This window comes from the organism of the source record quoted next (assembly GCF_019968955.1).
Source record: "MAG: Porospora cf. gigantea A chromosome Unknown PgA_NODE_115_length_37386_cov_351.244, whole genome shotgun sequence".
Classification (NCBI taxonomy): Eukaryota; Apicomplexa; class Conoidasida; order Eugregarinorida; family Porosporidae; genus Porospora; species Porospora cf. gigantea A.
Window position 1 is genome coordinate 26513 of NW_027151311.1, and position 10874 is coordinate 37386.

Below are 10874 nucleotides of genomic sequence, written 5' to 3' on the forward strand. Positions count from 1 at the left end.
ATCTGCAGCACTATCTACACAGTTCATACCCACCAAAACAGCTGAAGCAGCCCCATGGCGTAATTGAGGAACTCCTGGCCTCCCAGTTTCGACTCGCCGTACAAACGGTCGACAAACACAATAGGAACCTGCTCGATCGTAAGTCCTAAGCGTGTAGCCCGAACTAGAATCTCCATCTGGAAGGTGTACCCTTTGGTGCACATCTCAGGTAGGATGGATTTTAGAACGTCGGCTCGATAGAGACGGAAGGAGCCGGTTAAATCCGAGCCTCGAGGACGGAGCAGCAGCTGTGCACCAAAGTTGGCGACTCGAGAGATAAGGATGCGCTTAAACCCCCACCCCGCGACGCCGCCACCGAGACTGTGTTGATTCGGAAAGCATCCTTACGAGTAGCGTGTACCGCTGACGACGTCGCAACCAGTATGCTGCTGTTTAAGAATCATCTCAGGGATGTGCTGCGGCTGATCAAGACTGGCTTGGATTCTCACATGATGTGACAGGTCCGCGTCCATAAGCACAATGAACTCGCCCCTCGTCACAGCGAGTCCAGCTTTGTAAGCCGATCCCAGGCCCATTTTGCCAGGCCGCATAATAAGAGTGAACGGTATCTCGCTGAAGACGCGCATGAGCTCGCGACAAACAGCTCTGGTATCATCAGGGCTGTTGTCGTCGACAACCAAGATTTCGAAATCGCACCTGATATCGTATCACACATATGTAACTCACGCCTCTAGGGCCTCCCACAACAACGCAACCAATATAGGCAGGCTTTCTCGCTCGTTAAACGTAGGGATTACGATCGAGTACTTGACCGGAGCCTCTGGACATGTGCACTCTGTGGGGAAGGCCATCGAGTACATGAAGTCGGTGGGTGGCTCCAGTAGCCGTTTTGTCCCAGAAAGAGGGATTTACGTTGGCTCCTCACAGATCTCTCATGGGTCGCAGGAACCTCCACCTCAAGCTGCGCTACGGCAAGGCGCTCAAGCAGAACAAGCCCATTCCCCAATGGGTGAGGATGAAGTCTGAGAACAAAAACAAGCTCCGGTACAACTACAAGCGTCGACACTGGCGCCGAACTAAGTGCAAGTACTAAGCACTGTTTATCGATGTGTGTTGTGCCTGCTCCGTGAGAAACTCCTTAGCAATATAAGTATTGTCGATGCACTTTGGTCTTGCCACTGGCCTACAAAGAACAGGCGTTTCCATGAATATGTTGTGGGGTTGATGGTGTATTGAACTGTCTTTATCGTCTCTTGATGGGTCGCAGGAACCTCCACCTCAAGCTGCGCTACGGCAAGGCGCTCAAGCAGAACAAGCCCATTCCCCAATGGGTGAGGATGAAGTCTGAGAACAAAAACAAGCTCCGGTACAACTACAAGCGTCGACACTGGCGCCGAACCAAGTGCAAGTACTAAGCTCTGTTTATCGATGTGTGAGGTAAAACCACCCGTTTAAGCCGCCAGAGCTAGAAACGCTCTGTTTATCGATGTGTGAGGTAAAACCACCCGTAGAAACGCTCTGTTTATCGGTGCACTAAAGCTTCTGTCGCTGGCACTTGCGATGGTAGACTTCAACTTGCGCAACATCCTCCAAAATTCAATCCTCCACGATTAATAACTCAGTCCCCACGTCCCATGAATGGAACAGCTGTTCCATTGTTTTTTACTTATTATATTTTATGAGGGATTTCAGCGTTCTTTTACTCTCCACGGCATTTTCGGCGTCGTGTGTTCAGAAGGAATCCTTAACTATTGCAGGAAGTTCTTGGAACTTTTCAGATGTTCCTGGGTGGAAGGATTACTGCTCAACGATAATATCGAACGCTGGTGATTGTAAAGCCGCCTTGGATGCGGCTCAGGCCGCGCAGTCTGACTGTGGCATCGTGCTTGGCAACGGCGAGACATGCACCTTGGGGGACTCTATTTCGTTTGGCGCGGCTACGTTTTCATGGGATCAAGTGGCAGAATGGAGAGTGTTTTGCGAGCATATCCTGGCGAGCAGTGCTAGTTGCGCAGCTGCCAGGGCTACTGCTGCCGCATCTGGCAGTGACTGTGGTATCGTAAACGGTGGGCTACCCACACCCCCTATTCCCCCTACCACTACGGAAGCCTATACCACGTCTAAGCCTACCACTACGAAGGCTGCGACCACTACGAAAGCTGCGACCACTAAACCCGGCGCAACATGCCATTCTCTTGTAACCCACATCTCTCAAGCAGAATGCGAAAAATGTCTCACCGGCTACGCATGGTGGCCTTGCTCCGATACCACGAGCTGTTCTGCCGGTTGCAAACCGAGCAACGACACCACAACCACCACCACGACCACCACCACCACCACGCCGCTACCTGATATACCCGACAGCGAGCCGACTCTACAGAAGATCGTAGAGGAGCTGAAGAAGGCTGACTACGGGTTCCTCAAGGCTCAGACGCCCACTGGTTCGTGGGTGCAGTCCACGCTCTACAAACCTAACGACATGATTTCGGCTGTGATTAAGGCTATCGAGACTGGCGTTGGACCTCTAAAGTTTTATGACGGATCGGATATGGGAGGTTCGGGTTACAAGTACGCTCTCACTAGCATCGCGGCCTTCTTGGCCCAGTCTATGCAAGAAACCATCCAGTACGACGCATGTGACGAGAACAACTGGGACTTCGAGAGCTACGGTGACAGGTCGTATAGAGCGGCCTCGGCCTGTGGTCAGCTTGGCCAATCGTACGGTGACTACAAGTGCCCTGCAGGTGATGAGCATATGGCCTGTAAGGTGGACCCTAACATGGAGCTGGTCGCCACCACTCATGCCAAGTGGTACGGCGCTCCTCCACCCTTGTTCTGTGGCCCCAAGTCGAAGATGCCTGTGGCCCCCAAGTGGAGTACGGGCGGCTGGTGCGATCTCAAGAAGCCAAAGCAGCGTTCTACCACCTTCGACGAAGTTGTTAGCAGCATAGCTACGGGAAACAAGTGCGCTGACTACGATGGACAGAAGGCAGGGTTCTGGAACCAGTGCTCTAACCCTGACGACTGCGCCGTTCATCCAGCTCCCAACTTCGGCATCAATCACCAGAGGCAGGACGTGGAAGGTTGCTGTTGGTGGGGTCGAGGCGTGATCCAAACCACTGGAGTGTGCAACTTCGGAAAGTTGAACTATTATCTCGGCAAGAGGGCGCGCGACGAGGGTCGCCATGCGCTGTTCGGCGACGTGGACTTCTGCACGCGCCCCGATAAGATCTGCTCGGATCCTTCCTACCCGGACCTCAAGTGGTTCGCTGGCCTCTTCTACTTCATGTCTGATGTGCAGAGCTATGCTAACCCTGAATGGACGTATAAGGACGAGCTGAAGAAGTTCGTGGATTCAAACTTCGCCGGAGGCAGCATCGGCGACGAGGGCTTCATCCATGGCGTATCAGGCATCGTCAACCGTGGTTGCCATAACCCCCCCGCGTGCGGTACAGGCACTCTGCACGGAGGGCCCGAGCGAGCCAAGAACTTCAAAACAGTGCTTCAGGCCTTCCGACTGATTTAGATGTGATTTATAATGTGTTGGATTATTGAATGGCTTATTGATTGCATGAGGTCTTGGGCCTTCTGACTGACGACACTATCGTCAAAATCTATGTTAACCCCACCAAAAATTGTCAAATCGTAGAATCTATGTTGCTCCACGACAAGCCTTTCCTCGACCGTTTAGTCACCTCCGCTGAAGAACCCTACCCAACGCTGCGAAAACTCTTTATGATACGGACTGTGTCTTTAGGGTTGTTTTTCCCAAAGAAGGACATTACTGATGATCTACGCGCCTTGGGAGAGTCTGTCGTTCCACATACAGTTCTGCCGATCACCTTCTCTAGACGATCGTTCCTATCTCTACGGGCGGTGACACTGGTCTTCCAGAAGCTTTACGACAACCTTGCCTGTGACGTGGACACCTTGCTAGGGCTGGTGGCGCCGGCAGCTAAATCCGATCCAGCATTTCTAGGTCGAATGGTAGATATCGCTGCTCGAGTCTACAAGAGGAGGACTCTAATCGACGACGTCCGGTTGATGCTTAGCCGCTCGGACTACATCGTGGGTCAAAACAAGACAGCGCAGGTGGAGATGAACATGATCGCGTCTGGGCTGCACCACCTCAACAGTCAGCTGGTCCGCCTTCATAAGGCCAACATGGCGGATGTCGACCTGCATGAGGGATTTCCGGACTTTGATGCGCATGTCATCAACACCGATGGTAACTTGTCCTTGGGTAATAATCTGCTGCTGGCGCTCGAGATGTACTCCTCCAAGGCTGTGAACGCGCGTCCTGTGGTGCTGCTGGTGGGAGACGGCTCGGGCGCTAACCTCGTGGACCAAGTGTCAGCGTTGAAGCCCGGCAGCTACATATACCTCACGCCTGAGCAGCTGAAGGATTTTCACGCCGATGGCCGCATTGCGGATGAAGAGGGTTCTCTGATTATCACCTATACCAATGGCCGCCGGTTCGAGATCGCGGTTGTTTACCAGCGGAAAGGGTATGTGATGGACGACTACGTGGATGAGTCGTGGTGGGAGGTACGCGAGCTGATAGAGGGGACCGACGCGGTCAAAGTGCCCTCGATTCCCCATCAACTGGCAGGGACCAAACAAATCCAGGCCTTGTTGGCAGACAGGAACCTACTTCTACGCTACCTGAGTGTGTACGAAGCCGATCTTGTCCTCGCACACACTGCTCGCCAAGCTGACCCCTCGTTGGATACAGCACTGGCGGGTGTCTGCCGCAAAGTGCCCAATAGGTTTGTTCTGAAGCCGTCGATGGAGGGAGGTGGTAACAATTTGTTTGGAGAGGACATACTAACGATGTTGGACAAGCTGCAGACAGCAGCAGGGACCCACTGGGTACTCATGGAGCGGGTGCGGGCGGCCACCCAGACCACCGCAGTATTCCGTAAGGGAGCTATGGAAGTGGCGGACGTGGAGAACGAACTCGGGTTTTTTGGAGCGCGTCTGATGTGTGGAAGCGCCGAAGTCATCAATGAAGCCAACAACTACCTCTCCCGTGTCAAACTGGCAGACTGTGATGAGGGTGGCCTCTCATCTGGGAATGGGATGATGTCCACGTTGTATCTCGTGGATTAAAGCGGCTCGTCTACGCTGTTTCTCGTAGTTTGACAAAAGCGATTGTGCATCTTAGATACCTTCGAGATAATCGTCCTGAACTGCGAAGGCGTACTCTTGAATAAGCTGCTCGCAAGCCTCCCTAGCCTCTGCGAAGAAGTTCACATCAAAGTGTGTCTCTCGCTTGAATTGCTCGAGGAATGCTTGTCTCCGCATAAGACGGTCGTACTGTTCCTTAACCCGAGAGAAGGTGTCGGCAACACCGGTATGATTGGCCATAAGCAGGCCTGACACCTTGTATGGTGACTGGACGAAAGGTGACTGCCGTGCCAATGCTACCTGAATGCTGCAGGGGCCCCAGTTCACAAAGTTTACCGCGCGCTTCTCCTTGATCCTCTGCAGACTCTTATGCACCTCAGCAGAGCTGGCTGCACCCCGTATAACGCTAAGCATGGATATGTAGGAGCCTCGATTCCTTGCGAAAGAGGCCATGGTGTTCTGGTTCTGCAGGAGCAATCGCCGCATTACGTCGGATACGGTAGTCTTTCGAACCACTCTGGGCTGGTGCTCCACGAGAATAGGTGAGTGGCCAGTGATGAGGAAGTGCGTTCGCGGTGTCGGTACTAGACATGCCAGCACGCTAACCATGTCGTTGTTGACGTAGCCCGGAAACCGTAGAGTAGCCGTCGCAGAGGCCATTACTGTGGAGACAAGAGAGTTCGTCTGCGATACGGTAGGATTCGCGATCTGCAACTTCTCGACAGCAATGCGGTTCAGAGCCGAGTTATCCAATACAGTGCAGGCGTCGCTGCACTCGGACAGCCGCTTCAGCGCCAAGATCGAGTTGTAGGGCTGCACCACGACATCGGACGTAGAGCTGTTCATTATTGGGAACACGGAGTATGTCTGTGCGATCTTCTTAGGATAGCGATCCTCGAGTGCCTCGAGGAGCATGGAACCCATGCCGCTGCCGCTGCCACCGGCAATGGAATGAATCAGTGTGAATCCCTGGAGCGAATCCGACGCGTCGGCCTCCCTTCCTATCATCTCCATGAGCTCCTCTTGGTACTCTAGAGCTTGAAAATACCCCAACGCCCAGTTGTTTCCCGCGCCGCTGCCGTCTGGAGATGTGAAAAAGTTTTCAGGGTTGTAGATACCACCGTAAACGGAGTTCTGTATGGTGTTCAGAACGCGGGGTTCCAAATCGAAGCACAGCGCTCGAGGGATGTACCTGTCGTCGTCTGCTTGGTAGAAAAAGACATCCTTCCGGTCGCCTACGTCAGTCTCGGCAAAGGGAGCCACCTCGCCGGTGGGAAGAATTCCGTGTTCACCGCATAGAGTCGCCCAGAACTCCGCTCCGATCTGATTTCCGCACTGTCCGACTTGTATGGTGATGACCTCCCTCGTCATGTGTGTAATTAATGGATTTTTTAGTCACTCTTCCCACATTACATTCCGCTGCAAATTGGAATTTGACGATTTATGTCTGTTAAAGAGGTGACGGAGCAGATTCTGGCGCTGCCTGTTAACAGTCGGGGTTTTGCACCAGAAGATGGTCGCACGTCAGTCTTTCAGATACTGAAAGCGAGGCCGGCGAATCGGGTGTGCTTCGACTGTACACGAAGGTGAGTCATGTCCGATAAAGGCACTCAGGAATCCAACGTGGGTTTGTTGCACCACTGGCATTTTCCTGTGCTTGGATTGCTCAGGAAAACACCGCACTATGGGGACACACATCTCTTTCGTGCGGTCGTCGGATTTGGATCAGTTTACACCTGTTCAACTAATGCGTTTGAATTTAGGAGGCAACTCCGAAGCGCGACGAGCATTCGCCAGCCAGGCTGACAAGGTTGACTTTGAAAGTCCCCTCGTTACAAAGTACAACGCGTCACTGGCGGCATCAGCAAGCGCTGCATTGGGATGCTCCAGCCCTCAGGTTATTGATGAATCGCCCGTTGCTTCTTTCATAACTCCGGTGACACCGGCCACTCCAGTGTCTCCCATCTCGGCCTCCTTCAACGGTTCGTCGCCCAAACCTTCAGCCCGTCGGGTTAACACGATTATGAAGGGATCAAAGCTGGACGACTTCGACTTCGATCTTAACAACTTCACATTCGTCCCGCCTAAACCGCAGCCAACGGTTCAACCCACTAAGCAGCCCACGAAGCCGGTCGATGATCTCAAAGTGTACGATATTTCAGCCGGGCAGCAGAGGAACCCACAGTCGACAGTTCAGCTCGACAGTCGGTGAGTGATCTCTTGGGCAGTGAGTCAGATTCAAGGCGGCCAAGGCTATTTCGAGTGCGGATATTTACGCCAGTAGCACACCTCCAGATCTGACGTTCAGAGCAGATCTCGCATCTGCCAATGCTATATCATCTGATATGTATTTTGGCCGGCACCAACCGACCACTGACCTCGACGTTCAGGTTCAGAACGTCACAGAGCAGGGGCGACAGCTTGTGGAGGCTGCTGCGGTGGAAGCCCGTCTCTTGGCGAACAGGGCATTTGATTGGTTCCAACAGAACTTCATCTGAGACTTTTAAAGTGTGTTGCGCTGTATAACAATTCGACCGCAACACAAAACCGGCCATTTGTGGATGAGTGTGCTGTTGGGCTTCCTCGAGCCTGCTGAGGCCGGGCAAGACTGTCCTCACACGTTCCCCTCGAAGGTTGGTGGCAAGCCGGCCTGGCTGGACCTGGCCAACCTGCCCTCCAGTAGCGCGCTTAGATGTGAAAAGTGTCAGTCGCCACTTTCGTTCCTTTTGCAGCTGTACGCTCCGTTACCAGATCCGGAGGCGTTTCACAGGACACTGATGGTCTTCGCATGCCAGAGCTGCGGTTCGCAGATCCGCTGCTTCCGGTATCAGCTGCCTCAAGTCAATGCCTTCTGGGCCGAGCCGGTGGACGAGTCCAACTCCGAAGCCTTGCAGAGGTACGCAGCGCTCGTCGACCCGCGAGTGTGTGCTATCTGCGGAGTGCCTTGCGACGAGCGCCCTATGATTGAAGAGGAGGGCGCGAGCATTCTCGGTGTGAGAGAGCATTCTCGGTGTGCTAAAGCCAAAAAATGGGGGTTGATGACCGCGTGCTTTCCTGTTCGTATGATTGAAGTAGAAGAAGAGTCCGAAGCAAAGGATGAGGAAGAGGATTTTAGTCACGAGGCAAAACTTCTGCAGGCCTACCAAGAGGAGCTCCAGAAGGAAAACCCTGACAGTGAGTGAGTCTGACGCCTGTAATGCAGTCGTTGACGACGAGGGCGCCGCGGAGTTCGAAACAAACGTGACTGGACGCTTCAAGAAAGACCCCGTTCTGAGCTACTTTCTCAAGCGGACTGCTCCCGCCAACGATCAGGTTGTGAGATACGACCTGAACGGTGACCCGTTATGGTTATACAGCGACCAGCAAGCTACCGAGGTACCGAATTGCCCATGCGGCGCTCCGAGGCGGTTCGAGTTCCAGGTCATGCCTGGGCTTCTGTCCCAGATGCCAGCGCTTGAGAGGCTAGACTTCGCTGTGCTCGCTGTGTACTCATGTTCAGTGAATTGTGCGGTGAGCTGTGAGGCCTACGTGCATGTACAGCCCGACTTCACGACTCAGACAACTCTGCCCCAATAAAGCACGTTTCTCGATGGACGCTTCTCCGTCCTATTTCTGTATGGTCTTGAATCACGCGCGATTCAACAAGAGCGTTACTGGATCCTGGTTGAAAAAAAGCCTTGGAGCAGGTGTAACCTTCGGAGGCACTACCCACTTCACCCCTCTATTCGAGTGTGAAGCTGCAGACCAACGACTAGATCACGTCAAGTCTGACGAGACCAGCGTGCCACCAAGCCTGGAACAATGGGAGCCTGCAGTGACTCGCCATCCTTCAGGCTGGACTCCCCAACAAATCGAACCGGTACACATTCTGCCTGCGATCGACCTTGCGGCGACTTTCGAGTGGCCTGTCGTATTCGCTGTGTCAGCGGAATGGCGCGATAAGACTTGTACGATCGACTTCGTTTCCACGGGGCCCCACGGTGCTCAGCTCGTAGGCTTATCCAGCTGTCTGGACCTGAGAACCATCCCAACCCTACACTCAGAGTTCTCCACTGTCGTGCTGTCGGTGCTAGACCAAACGCTGGCCAAAGTTGGAGAGCTGCGAGTTTGCCTCTCCGTGAAGCGTCGCCCTGCTTCCGGTGTGGCCTCCCCTGCATGCCACAGCCCCTCCCATGTCAACGGTGCATCCGGACGCACCCTACCCTTGTCACCAGCCTCTCCTCCTCGCAGCGTCAAGGTAGCCCGCGCACTGAGGGGCCGGTGGCTCCACCCAGTGTCATACACAGTCATTAGCTTCCCAGACCACCTCGACGTGAGGCCTACGTGGGTTCTTTATGCAGTTCCGCGGAGCGACTCCCATCCTCGAATTGGCCCTTGACGGGAAGACCTACATGGGACAATCCTTCCACCTTCATTGCCCCGCATTCCATTCCGAAGGAGAAGGGGAGGTGCATTTTGAGCTCGAAAATCGGGACGCCGAATCCGACTCTGCTGACTCCCTGATCCTGTGCCAGCCATTAAAGCTACACACCACTGGTAGTCGCTTTCTGTCTGACGTTATAATGTCGTCTTCTCCGATTCTCTGCAGAGGGTCACACACCAGCCGAGTCCGCCCTGAATACTTCCCTGATGGGGGGTTCTCATTTCCTCGGTTGGATGGTGCAGCTCTGCAGTTTGAAGGGGAACCCTGTGGCGCCCGTGGTGGTTCGCAGGCCTACGTCTACTGCTGTCGGCCGTTGGCTTGTTCTGAGATGCAGCTCATGCAGTTGCATTGCTTTTATAACAACGGGTCAGTTCCCCCAACGAAGGATTTGGATGGCTGGGAAACCAGATGCATCACTCTCTGTCACTGAGAGACTTCTGAGATGCAGTTGCATTGCTTTTATAACAGCGGGTCAGTTCCCCCAACAAGGATGGCTGGGAAACCAGCATCACTCTCAGTCACTGAGAGACTCATGTCAATAAAATGTCAGATTGCACATCTGTTCTCAAAATACCATGATCTTTGTGTCGTTCTTTGGTTAAGCACAGGGTTTGGGTCAGAAGCGCGCATAAAGAGTTACGACTCCACTCCAGGCTGCAGCGACTGTCTGAGCATGTCTGAGAGGTCGGGTTCTTCGAAATCAAATGGTTGACTTGGCGAGGCTGACTTCGGCTCAGACCACACTTGGAACTCAGACAACTTATGTCGATCCTCAACGGGCTTCGACCTTTTTCTTCGCTGAAGCTTCGCGCGACAATCCGTCGATCTGTGTTAACACTTCCAAGCACTCCATACCTTAAATGAAGCGTATAGTCAACTCGAGATGGCAGATGCATTCCGCAGGCTTCACAGACAACCGCTTGCGGCGGTCGTCCCCTGCGTCGAGGTTCGTCGAGAGACCCTGCCGGCTTCTTGAGGGAGGCCTTTTTCTTCTTCTTCTCCGCATCGCTGTCGTCGTCGTAGTCCGAACCCTGCTCCAGCTTGACCCTCTTGATCCCCTTCCCACGTCCATGTGCCTTGCGCTCGTGAATTGCTAGCTCACCTCGAGAGGGCAGGTTCAAACCACAGTACCGGCAGGTGCAGGCGACAGGCGGCCGTCCACGGCGCGTGCTCCTGGTGGGCTGTCCTGTCTCATACGCGTCGTCGTCCGACTCGTACATGTCCTGACCATAGTCGCCGTCATTCCCCTTCGAAGTTATCAGCGCTTGGAGAAATGAGTCCTGGGTAGCGCTAGGCATCGCCACTTTGGGCACCGATCCCA

The 10874-nt window shown here is 53.9% G+C and overlaps 8 protein-coding genes across 12 annotated transcripts; 5 read left to right on the top strand and 3 right to left on the bottom strand.

Moving 5' to 3' along the window:
* Window positions 1–23: 23 nt before the first annotated feature.
* On the bottom strand, window positions 24–860 carry KVP18_000983 (uncharacterized protein; the record flags this gene model as incomplete). Of its 3 annotated transcripts, XM_067950544.1 has the most annotated exons (4): window positions 24–360; window positions 388–461; window positions 489–696; window positions 727–860. In XM_067950544.1, 4 exons carry the CDS (start codon window positions 858–860, stop codon window positions 24–26), a joined length of 753 nt encoding a protein of 250 aa, XP_067813547.1. The 3 variants fall into 3 exon arrangements, with proteins under 3 accessions (XP_067813547.1, XP_067813546.1, XP_067813545.1); XM_067950543.1 differs by lacking the exons at window positions 388–461; window positions 489–696; window positions 727–860 and having other exon boundaries at window positions 24–203; XM_067950542.1 differs by lacking the exons at window positions 24–360; window positions 727–860 and having other exon boundaries at window positions 384–626.
* An 818-nt stretch (window positions 861–1678) lies between these two features.
* Window positions 1679–3526, top strand: KVP18_001007 (uncharacterized protein; the record flags this gene model as incomplete). The annotated part of the gene is made up of 1 exon (XM_067950579.1): window positions 1679–3526. One exon carries the CDS (start codon window positions 1679–1681, stop codon window positions 3524–3526), a length of 1848 nt encoding a protein of 615 aa, XP_067813582.1.
* A 128-nt stretch (window positions 3527–3654) lies between these two features.
* KVP18_001005 (uncharacterized protein) lies at window positions 3655–5112 on the top strand (the record flags this gene model as incomplete). The annotated part of the gene is made up of 1 exon (XM_067950576.1): window positions 3655–5112. One exon carries the CDS (start codon window positions 3655–3657, stop codon window positions 5110–5112), a length of 1458 nt encoding a protein of 485 aa, XP_067813579.1.
* A 51-nt stretch (window positions 5113–5163) lies between these two features.
* Window positions 5164–6501, bottom strand: KVP18_000999 (uncharacterized protein; the record flags this gene model as incomplete). The annotated part of the gene is made up of 1 exon (XM_067950565.1): window positions 5164–6501. The coding sequence occupies one exon, from the start codon at window positions 6499–6501 to the stop codon at window positions 5164–5166; it is 1338 nt and encodes a 445-aa protein (XP_067813568.1).
* Window positions 6502–6573: 72 nt separating this feature from the next.
* KVP18_001006 (uncharacterized protein) lies at window positions 6574–7628 on the top strand (the record flags this gene model as incomplete). Of its 2 annotated transcripts, XM_067950577.1 has the most annotated exons (3): window positions 6574–6716; window positions 6745–7338; window positions 7367–7628. In XM_067950577.1, the coding sequence occupies 3 exons, from the start codon at window positions 6574–6576 to the stop codon at window positions 7626–7628; spliced, it is 999 nt and encodes a 332-aa protein (XP_067813580.1). The 2 variants fall into 2 exon arrangements, with proteins under 2 accessions (XP_067813580.1, XP_067813581.1); XM_067950578.1 differs by lacking the exon at window positions 6574–6716 and having other exon boundaries at window positions 6878–7338.
* A 63-nt stretch (window positions 7629–7691) lies between these two features.
* Window positions 7692–8706, top strand: KVP18_001002 (uncharacterized protein; the record flags this gene model as incomplete). The annotated part of the gene is made up of 2 exons (XM_067950570.1): window positions 7692–8304; window positions 8333–8706. 2 exons carry the CDS (start codon window positions 7692–7694, stop codon window positions 8704–8706), a joined length of 987 nt encoding a protein of 328 aa, XP_067813573.1.
* A 40-nt stretch (window positions 8707–8746) lies between these two features.
* Window positions 8747–9983, top strand: KVP18_000987 (uncharacterized protein; the record flags this gene model as incomplete). Of its 2 annotated transcripts, XM_067950552.1 has the most annotated exons (2): window positions 8747–9442; window positions 9471–9983. In XM_067950552.1, the coding sequence occupies 2 exons, from the start codon at window positions 8747–8749 to the stop codon at window positions 9981–9983; spliced, it is 1209 nt and encodes a 402-aa protein (XP_067813555.1). The 2 variants fall into 2 exon arrangements, with proteins under 2 accessions (XP_067813555.1, XP_067813554.1); XM_067950551.1 differs by having other exon boundaries at window positions 8747–9508.
* Window positions 9984–10083: 100 nt separating this feature from the next.
* On the bottom strand, window positions 10084–10851 carry KVP18_000990 (uncharacterized protein; the record flags this gene model as incomplete). The annotated part of the gene is made up of 1 exon (XM_067950555.1): window positions 10084–10851. The coding sequence occupies one exon, from the start codon at window positions 10849–10851 to the stop codon at window positions 10084–10086; it is 768 nt and encodes a 255-aa protein (XP_067813558.1).
* Between the last annotated feature and the right edge of the window lie 23 nt (window positions 10852–10874).